Source organism: Rhinolophus sinicus, linkage group LG07, assembly GCF_036562045.2.
Source record: "Rhinolophus sinicus isolate RSC01 linkage group LG07, ASM3656204v1, whole genome shotgun sequence".
NCBI lineage: Eukaryota > Metazoa > Chordata > Mammalia > Chiroptera > Rhinolophidae > Rhinolophus > Rhinolophus sinicus.
This window is the reverse complement of record NC_133757.1, coordinates 48,949,727-48,969,367: the sequence shown is the minus strand read 5'-3', so window position 1 is coordinate 48,969,367 and position 19,641 is coordinate 48,949,727. Positions and strand designations below refer to the sequence as shown.

The window sequence follows — 19,641 nt, the reverse complement described above, 5'->3', positions numbered from 1 at the left end:
TCTAGCAGGATTTCCCTTTTCTTTACGGACTTGAAAGCATCTACGCTGCCTCGTTAGGGCTTCGACAAGTGAATTGCAGGGCCCTTCACCCTGATAAAATGGATAATTACATGGAGAACAGTTTAGTGAGGGGAGAGGGGTGGGCAGAAGGGGAACCAAGAACAAACAAACCCAAACACAACTGCCTGGCTTCTCCCAAGGCCAGGATGGGGGCTTTCAGAGGGAGAGGGGGCAGGGTTGGGCGAGCTGGGGCAGGTGAGTTTCTCCCAGGAAAGGGACAGCGGCTGGCCTTGATTTGCCTCCTACCCACTCCTGTTCCAGGCTGATGAGATGGGTCCCTATGGAGCATGTCTCCAGGCAGCTGTGAACAAACTGAACGTTCTGCTCAAAGATGGGCTGCCCAGCACCTCTCTGAAACCCTCTGGGGGGGCGGTGTCAGAGATAATCCTCCAGGGCCCACGGTCAACAGGGGACTTTGTGAAAAATGAAGATTCCTGGGCCAGCTCTCTCCAAAGCCTGATTCAGAATGCAGGGGCCTGGGACTATGCCTTCTAAATAGACCCCCCAGAAATCCTGATGGGCTGTGTTTGGGAGCCTCTGATTCACCACTCCCCTAACGCTCAGTGCTGGATGCCTTCTGAAACAAGTGGTTCTCCTGCTTCTGCTTGCACAACTCCAGGACTGGGGAGCTCAGTACAAGCTCAGCAGGGCAGATTGTGGGGCGGGGCTCATGTAGAAAGTTCCTCCTTATGTAGACCTAGACTTTGCTTCCCTGGAACCTGCCCCCCCTGCCTATCCCTGGGTTCTGAGCACGACAGACCCAAATACATCAGGGCCTCTAGGGCTGGGGGGAGTGGAGGTTGGGAAGGTAACGGATAAGGCACAGGTAGAGGGATGGCCAAGAGGGGAGCTGAGTGCCAGGAGGCAGCCACGAGAGCTTCTCCACCATCGTTCAGGGAGTAACGAAGTCCTGAGGGCAAAGAAGGAGCGTCCTGGGCTGGATTCACGAGCTCACAGAAGTCAGCCTAGAAGGGGCCTGGCCAAACTCCCTAGAGTCTCCCCGAGCCAGTTATTGGCACAGCCAGGACTAGAACCCAGATGTCTTGACACGCAGGCTCCCCCTTCCCTTGATAAACACAGGAGCTGCACTGCTCAGCTTGGCAAGGTTCTGCTGAAAACCCACCTCCTCCTACTGATATTTCTCTGGTCACTGGCCACACCCCAGCACTGATGCTTCACAGGGTCTCAGTGCCCGTTTCTCTGGTTTGCACCCCCTCACTCTGTTCAAAACGGCAGGGCCTCTGCCACAAATCACACTTCTCAAGGGCAGGGGCCTGGGGTTGCAGGGTGACCTCAATGCAAACAGGAGACTCCGGGCTCAACTCTGGGCCAGGGGCCAGAGCCAGGCAGCTAAGTTCTAGCTCAGGTGACCACACTAGGCCACAGCTGGTCAGTGCCAAGGCACCTCAGGTCAGGAGTGGCCCGGCCTCCATCCAGCAGACACCACATCCCCGCTGGCCACACTGAGCAGCCCCGATCGAGTATCAGACCCGTGACGTGATCCAGGGATGTTTACATTGAGCAGGTAAACCACACGGCTTTCCTCCAAGGACTGTGTGTCCTTGCAGATGGCCGCTCTCAGCCCACCCTCTCCTCCTCAGATGGGCAGGAGGCAGGCCTTATTAGATAAGGAGGGCTATGGCCCAGAGAGGTTAAGTGACAGGCCCAAATGGACCCAGCCATCTGGGAGCAAACAGGGCTGGGCCTGAGGTCCCTTACCGCTAGTTCTGGCTCCTATCATTGCACATTCCTCCGGCCTCCCAGGTTCTGTGCACTGAGAGCCTGGCACAGCGCCAAGCCCACAGCAGACACTCAATAAATATTTGTTAAATAAATGAGTGACAGAAGAGGTTCTCTCCTTGGAGGCAGAGGCCTTTGGAGAATCCCAGGGGATTCCAACAGGGTAGTGTTGGAGGTTACATCTCCTGGCAAGGGAGAGAGGAAAAGCCTGGCCTCGGCCCAAGGGTTGGGGAGGGGGATTACGACCTCTCATCCCCTTGCCATCGCTGCTGTCTGCTGCCCCTGTGAGGGAAGGCAGAGGGCAGCCATGCCTGCCAGGATGGCAGCTGAGCAATGGGTCCAAGGCTCATTAACTCTGAGCCGTGCCCTTGGTTTCTGAGCCCAGGCCTGGAGTGCAGGCTGGCACGTAGAGACCCTTAATTAAATTAGGGAGGCTTCCAAATGAGAGGGGACCCAGAGCCAAGCTGCAGTCCCGGGCATATCAGCCACAGCTCAGGTCACTGTGCCCCCCTGCTTGGGACTGTGGGCTCTCCCTCCTGTCCCACCCTACCAGGGGATGGGCATGGGAACCCTTGCTGCATCCCCACCCCACACTTGTCCTCACGTCCTTCTGTCTGGCACAAGCATAGGACCTTTGGCTCACAGCTAAGTAAGGAAGGCCAGGAGCATGAACTTGGGGGACATAAGATAAGGTCCCTCCTCCTTGAGGGAATCTAAGGCTGTGATAGGAGTCAGGAGACTCAAAGTCAAAGCTGTGTGACCTTGGGCAAGTCACTCTCCCACCCTGAGCCTCAGTTTACTCATCTATAAACCGAATAGATATTTTCTAAAGACTCTTCCAGTTTCCTGATCCAATGACCTATAACACAAAGGGGGTAGATCTCAAATGCCATGGTGCCAACCTGCCTCTCTCCAGTGGATTCCATCTCCCATCTTCCCCATCCCAACCCTTCACTGCTACCCAGCCCGGAGCCCCAAGGACAGGCCCAAGGGACACCCAGTTAGAAGCTCTTTCCCAGCACCTTCGAGGACTTTGAATTGCTAACCACTAGCCCAGAGACTGCCATCAGCCACCAGGGAGAGGGACGGCAGGCAATGAGAACCCTGGTGCCACTGGGAGCCAGCAGCCAACTTATTAACGAACCGTTTGTAATGCAATAATTTGTACTTCTCAATTACCAGAAATGGCTTGGTTTTACATGCAAACACGCTCAGAGTACACAGACAACGCAAAGGAGCCGAGGGCCAGGGGGGCAGCAGGTGGGTGCAGGGCTAGGGAAAGAAAGGCCCTTCCTGAAACTACATGTTCCCTCCATCCTGGGGGCACCTGTTCTGGCCAACGCAGGAAGGCCTGGGGTTAGGACAGCCAGTCCACCCGCCCAAGGCCCACACTGGCTGTGAATGGAAGAAAAGAGGGGGCAACACCTGCCCCTCCCAACCTGTCTTGTCCCTGATTCCACATACCAGCTGGGGTTGTGGGGCTCATCCAAGACAATCTCTCTCTCAGGCAGGAGGCTCTCACCAACCCACTCTCCTTAACCAGCAGATGGGCCCCCACCCTTGGAGGTTCCAGTACATTCAACCTGCCTAGACCCGGTTTTTGGGTTAAGCTGTGGGCAGGAGAGGAGAAGTGGGGCCTGCCCTTGTAGCAGCTGCTGACTCTTCACTCCACTCCCAGGCGGCTGGGGAGCAGCAGGTTCCCAGTGTCCCCCAAGTGCAAGCCGGGGGCTCCTACCTCGGGGATGCGGACACTGTAGGGCTGATTGTGAAACGTGGGTGCATTGTCATTCACATCCCCAACCTGGATGTTCACTTTCCGTGTGATCACCTGGCAAGAGAAAGGCGGGGAGTTAGAGTTGGCACTGGCCGGGGGCTTCTTTTCCCCCTGGGGCCCAGGAACAGTCCTCCCAGGGCTGCAAGGGCCTGAGGAGTCACTCACCCCCTGGTGGTCGCTGACAGAGAACTCCACTGTGAACTCTGACTTGGTCTGAAAGAAAGAGAAGGGAGCAGGGAGGGGAGAGTTAGAGAGACAAGCTGAGGTCCTGTGTCCTGAGCCCTGCCTGGGGCTCGAGACCTCCAGCATTGCCTAAGGAGCAGGGCTGGGACTGGGTACCCAAAGGCATCCCTAAAAAAAAATGAGCATTGCCCTTGGATTGGGGAAGCTGGTTCAGAATAGAGATTCTTCCCCAAAAGAGCAACAGATTAGAAATCAAGAGTCTTGGGTTCTAACCTGGACTCTTCCTCTAAACTGCTGTGTGACCTTGAACAAGTCACTTGACAACTCTGTGGCCACTTCCTCAAATGTAAGGAATGAGCAGGGGCTGGAGTTTTGTTCAAACTCTTACCTTAATTTGCTAAGAGCTACAGGGTCATCAACTCCTGCATCTCTGGTAAACGACCTTTGTAGGGACATTTGTTTGGGGCAGGGGTAGACTTGTATGCCCTATGGAGCCCCCATGCGCTAGGGGATGAACCCAGGATCATTGTCCCTCTTGCCTACTCAACATTGCGCCTCGCTTGGAGACACCCCCAGCCACCCCATTCCAACCCCAAGTCCAGACGTCAGCACTGGCCCTTTAAGAGGGACACCATTCAGGCAGGAAGACGCTACTTCATGGTCGGAATGGGGCCTCAGAGGAAGACCCCCAAAAGATGAGGAGCCACCCTCCCCCAGTGTCTGCTCCTGCCCTGCCTCAGGGAAGGACTGGGGCAGGGATACGGGCAGGTCGTACCTCTCTGTCCAGCGGCTGCCGGAGCCACACCACACCTGTGTCTGGCTCCACAGCAAAGATGCGGGAGGCCTCCTCCCCAACCACGCCATACACCAGGGGGTCATTGTCCATGTCGCGGGCCAGCAACTGGGTCACAGACGTACCTGGAGCATCCAAGGGAGAGAGAAGAGGGCAAAAATGGGAGGAGGGTCTGCTGCTCAGCACCTTGTTCAGGTGGCTGAGTCCCAGCAAGGAGCAGCCGCCTCCGGCAGGTCACTGACTCCGTAAGACTCTGTGTCTTTGGCTCTGACGCCATCTCCCCGCCTCCACCCTGTGTGGGGCTAGAGACCCACATGTCACATGTCACAGTATGTATGTGCCTACAATAGGGAACCATCGTTGTGACTTCAGCCTGCCCACTCCTCTTTTCTGACTTTAATTTGGAGACCTCCTTCTCCAAATGGCTCAGATGACAGCAGGCACCCAATCCTTCAATTCTTATGTTCCAAGATGGGCACATAACTCAGCCCTAGCCAATAAGAGCATTCCATCTTCTTGCTCACAATGATTGGCTCGGGGATGAGCATGTGACCCAAGCTAGCCAATCAAAGCCAACCCTGGGAATTCTGTTAGAAATGTTGGGAAAGAGGCATTCCCCTTCCACTGGGGTTGATAAATTGGCCTTGCTGGCAGCTGTCTTTGGCACCACACAGGAAGAGCCTGCCTGAGAATGAGGCCAACAAGGAGGAAAACAGAGACAAATGTTGCACGGAGAGATATTCCTGACGGTGTGAGGATCTGTAGCCAGCTGTGCCCGATATTAGCTCCATCCTCTGGACTTCTCGGCTACACGAACTAATAAATCCCCCCACCCCCACCCCCACCCCTTTTTTTTTTTTGCCTGAGTCAGTTGATTTGAATTTCAATCTTTCGCAAATGGAAGCACCCTTTTTAATTCAGAATATTTTGCAAAACCTATTCATTCGCCAGTGACTAGGTGCTGGCCTTGTGGTAAGCACTGGAGTATCCAGAGGTTAGGAAGAGGTGGCCCAGCCTCAAGTAACTCCAGTGTAGCATTGCGTGACAGGGTCGAGCTCTTCTTCACAAGAAGAAGACTGAGACATCACCATTCACCAGGAAACAAAGCCCCGGCCAGAGGTCACCCTGGGCATCAGGATGCCTGGTCTACAGCCCTACCTAAGGAGTCAGTGTAAGACGTCTTCTCCTGGGGTTCACAGCCCCCCCAGGTAGCCTTCAGGTAGGGAGACTACCACCCTGGTTTGCACTGAGGCAGGACACATAGTAAACCACAAGGTCCCAAGCAATTGGATCAGCTAGTCAGTCACCTTAGCTTCAGGAGGTCCCTATACCTCCAGGAATTGTGCAAAATGTTAGGAATGTACAGTGTGTCATTTTCTGCAGAGAGGGTCTAGAGCTTCATCGAAGACTCTCAAATGGCTCTCAAAGAAGTGGTCAGGTAAGAACCATGGCCTTTGGCAAACCACTTCTTTCAAAGCCTTAATTTACCCTATAAAATGGGACAGGTACCTTTGCTTCTCCAAATACTGACGCTCATATTTACTGACGATGAAGCTAAGTAAGAAGGGATTCCAAACTCTGGGAATGTCATCTAGAAAAGTCCACTAATGAGCTTTTCTGGGTGAACTTTTAAAAGGACAGTTCTAACGTGACAATAATAGCTAACATTTCTGAACACTAACCACACTCCAGACACTGGGCTAAAGGATTTCCGTGCACTACCTAATTCAATCTTTACAGTCTTTCTCTCCATTTAACAGATAAGTCAACAAAGAGTGATTGAGTAATTTATGACAGCCACACAGTTACAAAAGTCAGAGCTGGAATTCAAACCCCAGGCACTCTGGGCCCGTAGCTCACGTTTTTTCCCACAACTTTATACCTCTCAACACTTGATATGTGAATTTAAGATTCAGGACTTTCATGGAGGTGACCCTATCAGACCCTAACTCGAAGCCCAACACTTGGAGAAGGAAGATATTGGCGCAATCATTGGGCTTTCATGATATGCCAGACACAGTACAAGGCCCATTCACATGGGTTCTCTCATTAAATTCTGTCAGCAACTCTGTTTGATAGTCATAATTCTACCCATTCTATAGATTTGAAAGTCAAGGCTCAGAGAGGCAAAGTAGCCTCTCCAAGGTCACAAAGCAGAGTAGGACATGGCAGAATCCAAGGTGATGGGAGGAGGTGAGAAGCAGAAGGAGGAGTGAAATCAGGGAACAGAATTAAAATACCCTTAGGAACTATTTAGGAGCCCAATCTTCCCATTTTAAAGATGGAGCAACTGAAGGCATTTAGCACTTTTTCCAAAGTATGATGGTGAGCAAGAATCAGGACTCAAACCTAAGTTTCCAGACTCTCAGAGTCCTAGTAAAGTGCTCTCTCTCGATGAGTATGTGAAATCACAGAGAAAACAAGTGCATCTTCCCAAAGCATCTGCGTTGCTCAATAACAAGCAATTACTGTATACTGAAGCAAACGGGAATATATTGTAACATTTATTTTTTAAGACACAACCTAAAGCTGTAAAAGCCTTTCCAGCCTCCCCCTGACTTCCAGGGATACACATTTCCTCTCTGTTAACCTCAGGGGTCCTTTCGTGGCAAAGTTTGAAGAATACTGAGCTACTTCCCAATGCCTTGGGGAGATTTCACATGAGGAAACTGAGGCCCATAGGGGCCCTGCTTGTCTATAGCACAGCAATGAGCTCATGGTAGCCACATGGACTGAATATCTCACCTGCCAACCTCCTTCAGGGCCCAGCCCAGGTGGGAGGTACAGGGCCAAGCTCCTGGCTGGCCGGCAGGATTCTGGGAAAGCCACACTGGCCCTCCAGCCCAAGTCACACAGCTCGGTCCAACATCCCAAATGACTCTGTCAGGCCCGAAACTGAGGCTCTCCCAAGAAGGGGGACACTGGGCAGGATTGGGACGGGGCCATCAGCTGCTGTCACGCACCCTATAATTTCCTGGACTTTTATCCATTTTCCCCTCAATTATGTGCTGTTCAAAATGGTCCTTTTCGGCTTCCTCATGGGTTCTTGTCTGCTCACGCCTTCTTTGTGTCCCAGGTAATTGCTAGTGACCTTTTCTAAGTGCACTAATTAAAGGTACCGATTTAATATTATATTTAAGACAAGACGCCGCGCAATTTTCCAGCTGGGCACATACTCCCCTGCCCAGCACTGTTCTGCCACTCTGCAGAAGCTGGGCATAGCTTCGGCTTCTCCAGGACACAGGGCTCATTTCCACCAGGATGGCTTCTAGCAACTTCTGTTTATACCACACATATAGGAAAGAGGCCAAGATACGGGCCCAAAACTAGTCCAATGGTCCTAGAAGCAGCCACTTGGCAGAACCATCCCTGACTGGGTGACCCTGGAATACACATGCCACACTCTGGGCTTGTTTTCGACCTGAGACACAGGCAGTACACCCTGCAACCCAGGCTGCGGAATACCTGGAGCTCATTCTTTCTTTCCTTCCTCCTTCCGTCCCTTCCCTTCTTCCTTTCTTTCTTTTTTTTTCTGTTGTGGTAAAAAATACATATAAAATGTATCATTTACACCATTTTAAACCATACAATTCAGTGTCATTAGGTACATTCACAATGTGGTACAGCTATCACCATTACCTGTTTCCAGAATATTTCATCACCCCAAAAGGAAATTCTATACCCATTAAGTAGTCACTTCCCATTCCCCCTCCCCCAGCCCCTGGAAACCACTATTCTGCTCTCTATGAATTTGCCTGGTCTGTATATTTCACATGGATAGAAATGTACAATATGTGGTCTTTGTGTCTGGCTTCTCTCACTCAGTATTATGTTTTCAAGGTTCACCCATGCAATATAACATGTATTGGTACCGATTCCCTTTTTATAACTGAGCAACACCCCATCAAATGGATATACCACATTTTGTTTATCCATTCATCAGTTGATGGATGTTTGCGTTATTTCTACCTTTTGGGTATTGTACACAGTGCTGTTATAAACATCTGTGGACAAGGTTTTATTTGAACACTTGTTTTCAATTCTTTTGGGTATCTACCTGGAGTGGAATTGCTGGGTCCTATAGTAATTCTACGTTTAACTTATTGAAGAACTAACAAATTGTTTTCCAGCAGTTGCACCATTTACAAAGCAATGGATGAGGCTGGGAGTTCTTTTCAGTGGTAGGAGGGACAATCAACAATTCCCAGGGGCTGGGTGGCCCCTGGATGGTGGAGAGATGGGAGCCGGGCAGCCCTGCATAGCAGATGCTCTTGGTACCCTACCTACTATTCCGTAGCATATACCTTATCACATACAGCAGCCCGACCTCCCACTGCCAGCCTGGGGCTATTTGCCTGAGGGGTTCTCACCATCAGCAACTGCTCTACCCATTCACAGGACAGGCCAAAAGTGCCAGGGAACTAATGCCCCCGAAGCAGCGCTCAAAGAACAACTGATACAAGATGGTGAATAAAGAGTTGGTAGATAAACGCCCCAGCTCCCTCCCCTCTCGGGGGATAGCTCAGAGGCCGTGCTCTACACTGGCTCTTAGAGTTACCCAGGGTTCATCTCCTATTGCCCACTCTGGTGACTCGGTTGATAATGCATCTTTATGTCTTCTTTCCCTTCCTTATGTCATGTCCTCACTCCCCCACCTGTGTTTCCTGGAACTCCCCTCCCCAATAAACGACTTGTACTTGAGTCCTCCTCACAAGGTCTGCTTCTGGTGGCACCCAAATAAGACAGTCCCTAAGACTGTGGTATCAGAACCACCCAGGAAGCTAGAAGTCAGACTTCCAGGCCTCACTGACCTGGTCGGCTGGGGGGGAGCCCAGAGTGTGAACTTTTAAACAGCGGTACCCACTCTCCCTGCAAGAGCCTCTGACACACAGCCAGGTTTGGAAGTCCTGAGACTGGTTTATAGCAGGGTGATATTCAAATATTTAACAATGGGCATATAACAGGCATCACCAATCAGAAAGGACGCTGGCAATAAACAACCGGACCAGTGAGTACTGCCTGTAAGTCAGCCTGGTTTATGGCTCAGGTTTGAGATGCAGAGAAAAACTTCTCGGGCCCCAGGATGATTTAAAGCCTCAGTCTTAGGGCTCTTGGCTCAATCAGTGCTGCTGGAGGACTTTCTGCTCTTGGCCTCCCTACCCTCACGAGGAAGGGTAACCTGGAGAGTTCAGCCCCTCCACCCCGTGCCAATGCAGCCCAGACCAGAGGCCAGCCTAACCTCGTGGGTGGAAAGTGGAACTTAAAAGAATTTAAATCACTGCACACCCATGTTCACAACAGCCATAAGGTGGAAGCAACCCAAGTGTCCATTGATGGAAGAATAAAGCAAATGTGGTATATACATGCAATGGAATGTTAGTCAGCCTTAAAAAGGAAGGAAATTCTCAGGGTGGCCGGTTAGCTCAGATGATTAGAGCGTGAGCGCTTAACAACAAGGTTGCTGGTTCAATCCCCACAGGGGCCAGTAAGCTGCGCCCTCCACAACTAGATAGAAACAACTACTTGACTTGGAGCTGATGGGTCCTGGAAAAACACACTTAAAAATAAAAAAATGGAAGGAAATTCTAATACATGTTCCAACATGGATGAACCTTGAGGACCTGGTGTGATGTGAGACACACTAGTCACAAAAAGACAAATACTGCATGATTTTACCTCTCTGAGGTACCTGGAATAGTCAAATTCATAGGGACAGAACGTAGAAGGGTGGTTGCCAGCGGGAGGGGATAGAAGCAAAGGGGAGTTGTTGTTTAATGGGTACAGTTTCAGTTGTGCAAGATGAAAAGGTTCCGGAGATTAGTTGCACAACATGTGAATGTACTAAATACCACTGAACTGTACACTTAAAAATGGTTACGATGGTAAACTTTATGTTTATGTGTATTTTATCACAATTAAAAAATTTAAGCCCAAATCTTAGATCACGTCCAAGGCCCTAGTGATCTGGCCCAAGACAACACCGCTTACCCCTCTCATGGGCTCCTCGGGCTTACCCTTCTGGGCCTCTTGGCCTTCTTTCTGTTCCTAAGCAGTTTGTGGCTGCCTCAGGGCCTTTGCGCTGGCTGTGCCTTCTGCTGGGAATGTGCCACCCTGAGGTCACTACATGCTGCTCATTACTCCCCTCTCGGGCCAGGAGTTACCTTCTCGGAGGCGTCTTCTAAACTGATCTTGTTTAGTCACATGACTTGCTGGCTGCCTGCCCCAGACCCCCGGACAGTGGCCTGGCCCACCACATTCCCTGTTGCACCCCTAAACTAGCACAGGGGCACTCAATAACGAATCAGCGGGTAAATAAATGAGTCTTGCCAACGGCCTAGAGGTGTTAGAAGAGAGCCCCCCGAAGTCATGAAGCTCTCTGAGCCACAACCAAAGGAGGGAGTATAGCAAGTTAATTCTTAATTATATACACTAATGAACAAGAAAAGCCTTGGCTAATCAAAACCTAATAATGCCCAAACCAGTAGCAGTTGGCTTTGGATACAGGTGGAATCATAGTTATGCACTGGCTGGGCTCCAGTATCTCAGGAACTGGCTCCACACCCTATCCTGGGGTGATGTACCTCATGCAGAGGTCCAATACCCCATCTTGGGACAGTATACCCCATCCTGGAGTTCAGGGGCCCAGGTTGGAACGGGGGTATGTTCAGGGGGCTGCAAATGCCCCTGGGAGGTGTAGGACTGGCAACACATCCCCCCAAGGTGGCCTCAGTCCCTCAGCAGCAGGCTCCATCCATCTTCCAGGCAAGAGGTACACAATCACAGCTTCCCCAGCAGCCCTGCCGGGCCCATGCTGATCGCCAAGATGACGGTAATTACTATTATTGTTGTTATTTGCTGGGATTGGTGTGTTGTGCGCTCTTGAAGACCTGTGAGTCTTCGCCTGTTAGACACAGGGCAGGCCAGAAACTCAGGCAGGGCAGCGGCAGGACACAAGGCTTGTTATTTTTTCAGGATGGGGGAAGGATGAAAGCTGTGTTTATTCCCAAAACATGGCGAGGGTGCTACAGAATGAATAAAGAGTAAGGAGAATCCATCCTGCCTCCTTCTTGCAGCAGCATCTTCTTGAAGTAGACGTTTGAGAGTGCCACCCCGCTCAGACCCTCCCCCCCCATAGTACCTGCAGAATTCCAACCAAATTCCTTACCATGATGGCCAGTGCTCCTCCCACGTGTCCTCGGCTCCCTGGCCAGTCATATTCTCATCGCAGCCCTGGGCTCAGCCTGCCAGACTGCTGCCCCCCTCCAGCACCCCATAGCTTCTACACCTGCTGCTTCTACTCCTTCAGCCCAGAAGGTCCTTCCTCCTCTCACTGCCTCGCAAATCCCAGTCATCCTTAAATGCATACCTCAAACACCACCCCTGTCACCTAGTTCTTTCTTCTCTGTGTTCCCTGATTCGTCGCTCGTACCTCTGCACAGTAGGGAGAGGCCATCACCTCTTGAAGGTGAAGACTGATGTTCTGGGACGTGCTTGGCAAATCTCCCCAACCCTCTGTGACTAACTATGGCTCCTCTCTTGGGGTCAACCAGCTCGCCAATCATTGCCTTGCCCGTGCAGACACTAGTAATCAATCACAGATCCTTTTTCTATTGAATCTACATTCACCTTCAGAATACTTCACAACACTGGATTCCATGCAGTCACTACCAGTCAATCCTAACAGGCACGTGAGAACAAGCCTTTTGCCATCTGTGACCTGAAAGGACTTCACATCAGCCCTGATTTACTGTCCCTTTCTATCCAGGGGCCAAGGATCTAGGGCCAAGGTCAGCCCCTACCAGACTCAGGGTTTTTTGGAGGGAGAGAATTAGGCTTAGAGTCTACAGGCAAGCTCAGAAACGGACTAATTACGGCTAACGAGAGAACCAAACAGATAAAGCCCCTTCTCATCTTTGCAGAAGGAGGATCAGGGGTCCTGACCGGGAGACGACTGCTTGGGACAGGGCTACACATCGGTGAGTAGTTGAGTAGTCACCAATGGAAAGCCCCTAATCCCAACTCAGATTACAGGTCATGGGTTATGATCAGGCTTTTCTGAGAATGATCACCACCACGACCCCTCCATGGCCGTCAGGCCTGCTACATCAGGAGGGAAACCCGTCTTCCTGCTTCTGGTCTGGAGGGGCCTGGCTGCTCTGGCCTTGGTCTCTGCCAGAGCCAGGGGCTCCTGTCCTCCCTTCTTCCCTGGAATGAGCCCCCCCAGAGCCTGGGCTGGCCTAGGAGTCTGTATCTCATTTGTCTTCCCTCTGGATCAGACAGGCCCATTAAGTGCCTTGATTCCTGAGAATAATCTCATTTGTCCTAGGTTTCCCCTCCCGCTTTCCTGACTTCAGTCAGGCTCCTTCCTTCTAGTCCCCCTGGATCTTGAACTTGGTTTGACCTCAGGCGAGCCAATTTTTGTTTTGGGCATTTTTCTGTTGTCCTACACCTACCTGGAGGAAGCCAGAATGAGATCTGATGCTGACTCTTCTCTCCTGAGAGGTAGGTGGCCTCAAGCTTGCCCTGCACTGACCAACAAATTCACTCTTATCAGAAAACCCTTGTCCTGGATAAAGGGAGTGATCTCTGTCTCCAAAACTCACAGGCCATCTACATATCCTTTCTCCTACAGCTTGGTCCACAAACAGTAGTCAGCATGAACTGTCTAAGAAGGAAACTAGTATTTGTTAGGCACGTACTATTTGCCAGGCAGCGTGCGCAATGGTTTTCATTCCATGTCATCTATTTCTCACAGTGGCCTTGCAGAGAGGGGTTAGCGTCCCCACTACACATTGAGAAAACAGGCTCAGAGGGGTAAAGTGACCTACTCAAGGTCACATAGCTAGGAGGTGGCAGAGCAAGGATTTGAACCCTTCTATCTGACTCAGAATTCATGTTCCTTCCACCACCCTCAGGGCTTTGATCACAAATTCTTTTATCCAAGCATCTAAACACTGCCTTCTGCTCACCCCACAGAGACTGACCCCCATGAAGACCCCCAGGCCCCTCCATGTTTTACGCTGCTCTGGCTCCTGGGTTACCTGGCTGTCCTGAAGGTGAGTACTCTTGAGGCAGGGACTGTGGGGAGCCCCCTCCATCACCCTGGCTTTCTACCGCCCACTCATCACCTGCCAGCAACATGGTGATTTCCTGAGGGTCAGAAAAGGGGTGGTTGGCTCATCTGGGCACACAAGTATCAGATGACAAAGAGGACGGGAAAGAAGGAGACACGAAACAGACCAGGATGATATGAAATCAGATGCTTTGGTGGTGGGGAAGAGTAGGAGCTACATGTTGTTATTTTAAATTAATAAAGCACAAGAGGAAAGATCATACATTAAACACCAATATTTGAGGGATCTAGCCCTGAGTTTCAGAAGCCTAGAGCTGTTCTGCTTCTGGCACAACACAGCAAATAAAAGCCATCATTGCCAAGGGCTGCCAGGCCCGGTGCAGGTACCAAGGTGTTCTCAGCACCTATAACCTCATGAGTCAGAGAGAGGTTAAGTTCCTTGTCTAAAGCGCATGACAGAGCTGGGACGGTTCCCTGACCCTTCTAATCCCCATGCCACCATTATCAGCCTTCATTCATTCACTCAACAAACATTGTCTGAGCACCTGCTCTGTCCCAGACATTGCTCTAGGCACTGGTGATACAACAAGGAACAAAACAGACAGGAGTCCCTGCCCTCCTGGAGCTGACACTCAGTGTACAGATCTGCATTTCCTTTAAGCCACAGACTTTTCCTAGCGTTTCACTGGCACATTTGGGAAGCACAAGCATGACTTTAGTGTCTAGTCACAGCCTCGATATAGGTGTTCCCACCATTCCCCCTGGTTTACAGGCCCAGGCCCAGGATGAGCACTCCTCAGTATGGCAGGGGACAGAGAACTTGGGACACAGGATCAAAACTCAGACTAAGCTTGGAGAGGAAGGCAGCCTCAGTGAAATCCCTTTATTAAGGCAGAGAAACAGTCAGGCCTAGAACTAACATGGCTGCCACTGGTTGGCGCTCAGCCACAACTTCCTGATGACCCTGGGCAGGTCATTCACGGCTCTGAGCCTCCCTTTTCTTCACTGACACCGTGAGAGGCTGACACCAATGGCCAACGCACAGAGGTCCTTGGGGGAGAATCGAATCCAAGTTTGAGAAACATGTCACAGGTCACGAATTTGTGGGCGTTGTGTGGAGAAGGACGCTGAGGCTGCATCTGAGTTCAGCAAGGAAAAGACACCTGATGGGAGTAGGGGACGGGGGGAGCTGTATATGGGCCACACATTCGCACTCTTGATGAGGCCAACAAGCTCATTTTACAAAGACAAAGTCAGGGCTGGGTGGCTCAGTGACTCGTCCATGGTCACCCAGCACAGTTCCAGGTGGCAGAGCTGAGACTCAGACACCCTGGGTTCTCCAGGATCCTTCCCACAGCCCCACATTAAAGTCCCTCCTCGTTAAAATACCTGCACGATTATGATTCTGTTTGCCACACACTACAAGGCACTGGGAAGGAGAAAAGGGCAGAGATGACCCAGACCGGCTTGCAAGGCTTTACAATCTGGTGGAGATGCTCGGAAATGAGCCTGGCCAGACAGCCAGTGTCCAGGGTAGACTGGATATTCCCTTCTGCTCAGGATAGGAGCCCGAACACAAGATAGCCATGAAGAAAGGGGCTCCAGAATGCGCTGTTTGACCTTCCTGAGTCCTTGCTGCAGCTCCCCGGCCCACGGGGGCTGAAGACCTGTCACAGGGTCTGGGAGAGCCAAGCCGTAGTTACCAGATTTAATAACAGTGATAATAAAGGGGTGGGTATTTTTTTCCCTTTTCCTGAAACTTTTCAATTCATTGAACTGTTCAATTAACTTTACAAAAGGAAATGTGGAAAAATGATGGCAAATTGAACTTGACATTATCATTAAAATAAACAGAGCACTGCAGGCCATTAAAGCCGCACTAAGAGATTATCCAAATATTCGCAGGCATGCGCTGACTCCTTCCTGCTCAGAGGGACCCTGGTGCTTCCCTCCTGCCCTGAACTGGCACACCCTGCCTGTCACCACTCACATTCCCCCTAAAGCTCAGAAAGAGGCCATGCTAACGGCACCCATGTCACAACCTCCCCAGTGTGACAGGGAACGTGAGGGGAGGGCGAGAGCTCCCGCAGCGAGGCCAGCCTCTGCTAACAGACTGCTGTCTCCACGGTGTCCTTTTCTTCTCCTACAAATGATGGGGAACTTCAGTCCTGTGGATCTCAGGCCTGGCTGCATGTTAAATTCATCTGTGGCACTTTTGCGACTCCAGATGCCCAGGGGTAGCCCCCCCTGGCCAAGTACATCAGAGTCTTTGGGGAGGGACACAAGCATGAGAATTTTAAAAACAAAAAACAAAAGCCCCAGGAGATTCCCACGGGGGCCTGGGTTGAAAACCAAGAACTAGATGGTCCCTGGTGCTCCTTCAATCTTCAGGACTAATCTAAAAACGATGACGCAGGAAAACCCATAGGTCAATGGTTCCCAAACTTGTCAGCATCTTGGAATCACCTGGAGCTTTTCAATAACACCCGTGCCCGTGTCGCACACCCCAAACTTGTGATGAATTGGTCTGGGGTACACCTAGGGTTTGGAAAGTTCTACATTTCTAGGTGATTCTAACGTGCAGGTGAGATTGGACATGACTGCTGTGGGTGGCGTCTTCACCCGGCCAACAGGAAAGCCAGCTTCCTGATGACCCTCCTCCAGGACACCCCAAACCTTCAAATGTAGGGGTGCTCCCAGGCATATTCAGCTTAGGCCAAGTCCACAGGCAAGACAGAAAAAGAAAAAATACATATTTGCTTTGTTCCCATGTTCGCAATTTTCTAAATCCCAGTATTAAAAAAAAAAAGTTAATTCATGGTTTTGAAGCTGTGAATCTCCACCTGATTTCATATAAGTATCACCTGGGAAACTTCTAAAACTAAGGATGCCCAGGTCCTAGCCCCTAAGGATTCTGTTTTAATTCATTGGTCTGGTACATGACCCACACATCAATGTTTTGTTATACAGTAAGAACTCAACGTCCTCAATAAGTTCTGTGACTTTAAGCGAAAGGATGTATACCAAAACCGATTTTACCATAGGCCAATTGATGTAAACAAGAGTTATGTTCCTACGGCATCTCATCAGTGTTAGAATGAAACAACACTGAATGAAATGACGCTATTCGAGGAGTAGTTCCAATGTGCAACCAAGCTGAGAATCATTGGGTCAGAGAAGCAGTTCTCAAACTTGAGCCTTCATCCAAATCACCAGGAGAGCTTGTTCAAAAGGCAGATTCGTGGGTCCCACGCAGAAGTTCTGGTTCAGAATTTGCATTTCTAAAATGCTTCCAGGAGATAAGGCCACAACTTTGAGAACCACAGGGTTAGAGCTTCAGTGGGCCCAGGTCCTAGTCACTTAAAGTTCATTTCAAAGGTAGTTTGGACCTTTAGGGCCTGACTTCAGAATGCCATCCCCTCCTATGGCCCCACTGTCCGTCCCTTAGCTAGAGCCCAAGCCCCAGCGGCCACTTCTCTTCATCACTCAGCAGCAGGAAAGCAAACTAAGGACCTAAGAATGGTGCAACCAAAAAAGCAGGTAAGAAGACACCTTTCCCTCACCCCTGCTATCCCTCCCACCTCCCCCTTCAAGAGAGGCCAAAAAAGTCCCTTGGGAAATCACTTCCTCTTTGAGGAGACTCATAATTACCCACAACGATCACAGCACCATTCATTTTGCTCTAAAATTAATACATCACGTTGAGAATGATATCGCACTAATTTATCACAAGATTTATGAAACTTGCACTTTTTCTAATGAGATTTATGCAAATGCCGCTCTTGCCTCTGTTTGTGTTTTTAAAAGTTTTGACAGGGAAGTGGGAATCCAGCCCCGCTGGCAGAGGCCCTGTCCCGACTCACCGGCTGGGGAGAAGGGGGCTGTGTGGCAATGCCTGCCCTTGGAGGGCCCCAGGGGAGCAAGCCCCTTTGGCCTTCCCAGTTGGCTCATCCCCCCAGTCCCATCTCTCCCAGGTACACCCTTATTTATGTGGGCCGGTCCTCTCAGCAGGCTCACCTGCTCCTCAATGGGGAGGCAGTTCTAGGTGGTGAGGCTGGTTCCCTAGGTGAGCATGGATCTCTCATCTCATCAGAGGATGAAGGCCCTCCGTCTGTGAGGACACCTGTGGTAGCAGTGTTCCATTAGCCAGGGTGTGACATAAGACAGGCACACGGGATGAGACATTTGAGGTGACACTCACTCTCAGGTGCTGACTCCGTACTTGCACACGTCTCAGAGAGTCCCCTAAAATTGTGTGCCCTGGGCACCTCACTTACCTCACCCTGGTCCTGGCCTTGCCACTCGCTACCATGTACTGAGTACCGACTATATGACGAGCACTCTGTTAAGCACGTCACAGGCACGATCTCAGTTAACATTGAGCACAAATCTGTGAGGAAGGTAGTCCCACACTCAAATGAGGAAATTAAGTCTCAGAGAGGTTTAGCAACTCGCCCAAGATCACACAGCAAGGAAGAGGTAGAGCCAGGATTCAAACCAGGACCACCTGACCCTGAAGATAATGTTCTTATTCAGTACTGGGCCCAAATGATTCACAGGGGCCTTCCCTTTTCTAGGGGTTTAGTAACACTCCACATCTCCAAGGGTCACATCCCACATACTCAGTTACCCAGAGCACTGATGAAAAGCAGGAAAGTAGCCAAGGGCTCTGAGCAGCTAAAAGTCATGGTACAAAATACATGCACTACATTTCAAACCAGTTTATGAGAAAGAAAGATGTGGTCAGGTCCTCACTCAGAGCCTGTTTACTCTTACTTTACATACAATTATAACTAGCTTGGTGCTTTTTTTTTTTTTCCAGTTCATAGAACTCTCAAGCAGATACCTGAAAAATATCTGGAAACAATAAACAACAGCGTCTGCTGCTCACAAAAGGGAAAGGTCAAAACTCTCCGAAAAGTGAGAACTTAAAATCATCTCAGTCCCTTCACTAGCTCCTGTCAATGACAATGCATCATCGCAGAGAGCTAGTCATTGTGATGTGCTCAATGATGTGCCAGAAAGTGCAGAATGATGAGTCATCCCCATGTAAGAGGGCAGGTACTATATAATAGGTCTTATGAATATTCCATGCAAGTCATTATAATTATAAAAAGATTTTGTGCTTAAAGAAATGCTTCCCAAAGTGTATTTCACGAATCATTAATTCCCTTGGAGGCTAACGGTACTCCATGAAAAAGTGTTCTTTGGTCAAAAAGGTCTAGGGAACACTGCATTTTAAAAAAATTTAAACAGGTTTCTTTCTTGCAGGACCTCTCGGAGCCTTTATCACACTTACATGCATTGTGAAGCCCCACACAGTGGTCGAGAAGATACAGCTTTCCCCGAATTTATTTGGCCATGAAACCTTGCTTCCAACAGCATCTCAAAGGACATCAGTGGCTCAGGAAATAAGAATTGGAGAAAACCGAACCAGGAACTTTTCTGGATATTTTTACTTGAGGCACATTTCTTTCTTGGGGTAGGTGGAGAGATGGATGGATGGATGGATGGATGGATGGATGGATGGATGGATGGATATGGATGAGTGGGAAGGTGGCTGGGTAGGTGAGTTGATAGGTGGGTGGAAGGATAAATGAACAAATGGGTAAAGGAACAAACAAATGAATAAGCTGTTCTCATCCCAGGAGCACATAAGAGCGTCTCATGTCAGAGCCTCTAAGACGGAGGGCGACATACGAGTACAGTCTGAGACAGTTCCTCCACGTGATTCAGCCGTCTCCCTGCCACGTTGTAAGTCAGTGCATCATGAGTAGGGACGCTGGGCCTGCTTAGCTGGGTGGCAGGTGGGCTACTTTTCACACAGACCACACCTTGAGCATCTGAGGTAATACTCATAATAACTTTAAATATGTATATGATGCCCAACATTCAGAAAGTACTTTCCTGGCCACGGATTCCGCGTTTCCCACCGCCACATCCCCACGCAGGGGGCCAGCCAATGGCTACATGCACTGTTAACGCTGAAGAGACTATGGCTCAGCACAGTTGAGTGAT

The 19,641-nt window shown here is 50.2% G+C and overlaps 1 protein-coding gene across 1 annotated transcript in view; it reads right to left on the bottom strand.

Annotated features, from left to right (window-relative positions):
* Nucleotides 1-19,641, bottom strand: part of LOC141572941 (cadherin-23) — a 314,361-nt gene that overhangs the window by 208,061 nt on the left and 86,659 nt on the right. The window contains exons 4-6 of the mRNA XM_074339566.1: nucleotides 4,533-4,675; nucleotides 3,740-3,787; nucleotides 3,536-3,628 (exon numbers count right to left, since the gene is read on the bottom strand). Of these exons, the coding sequence (XP_074195667.1) occupies nucleotides 3,536-3,628; nucleotides 3,740-3,787; nucleotides 4,533-4,675 (284 nt within the window). The remainder of the gene's footprint in view (nucleotides 1-3,535; nucleotides 3,629-3,739; nucleotides 3,788-4,532; nucleotides 4,676-19,641) is intronic.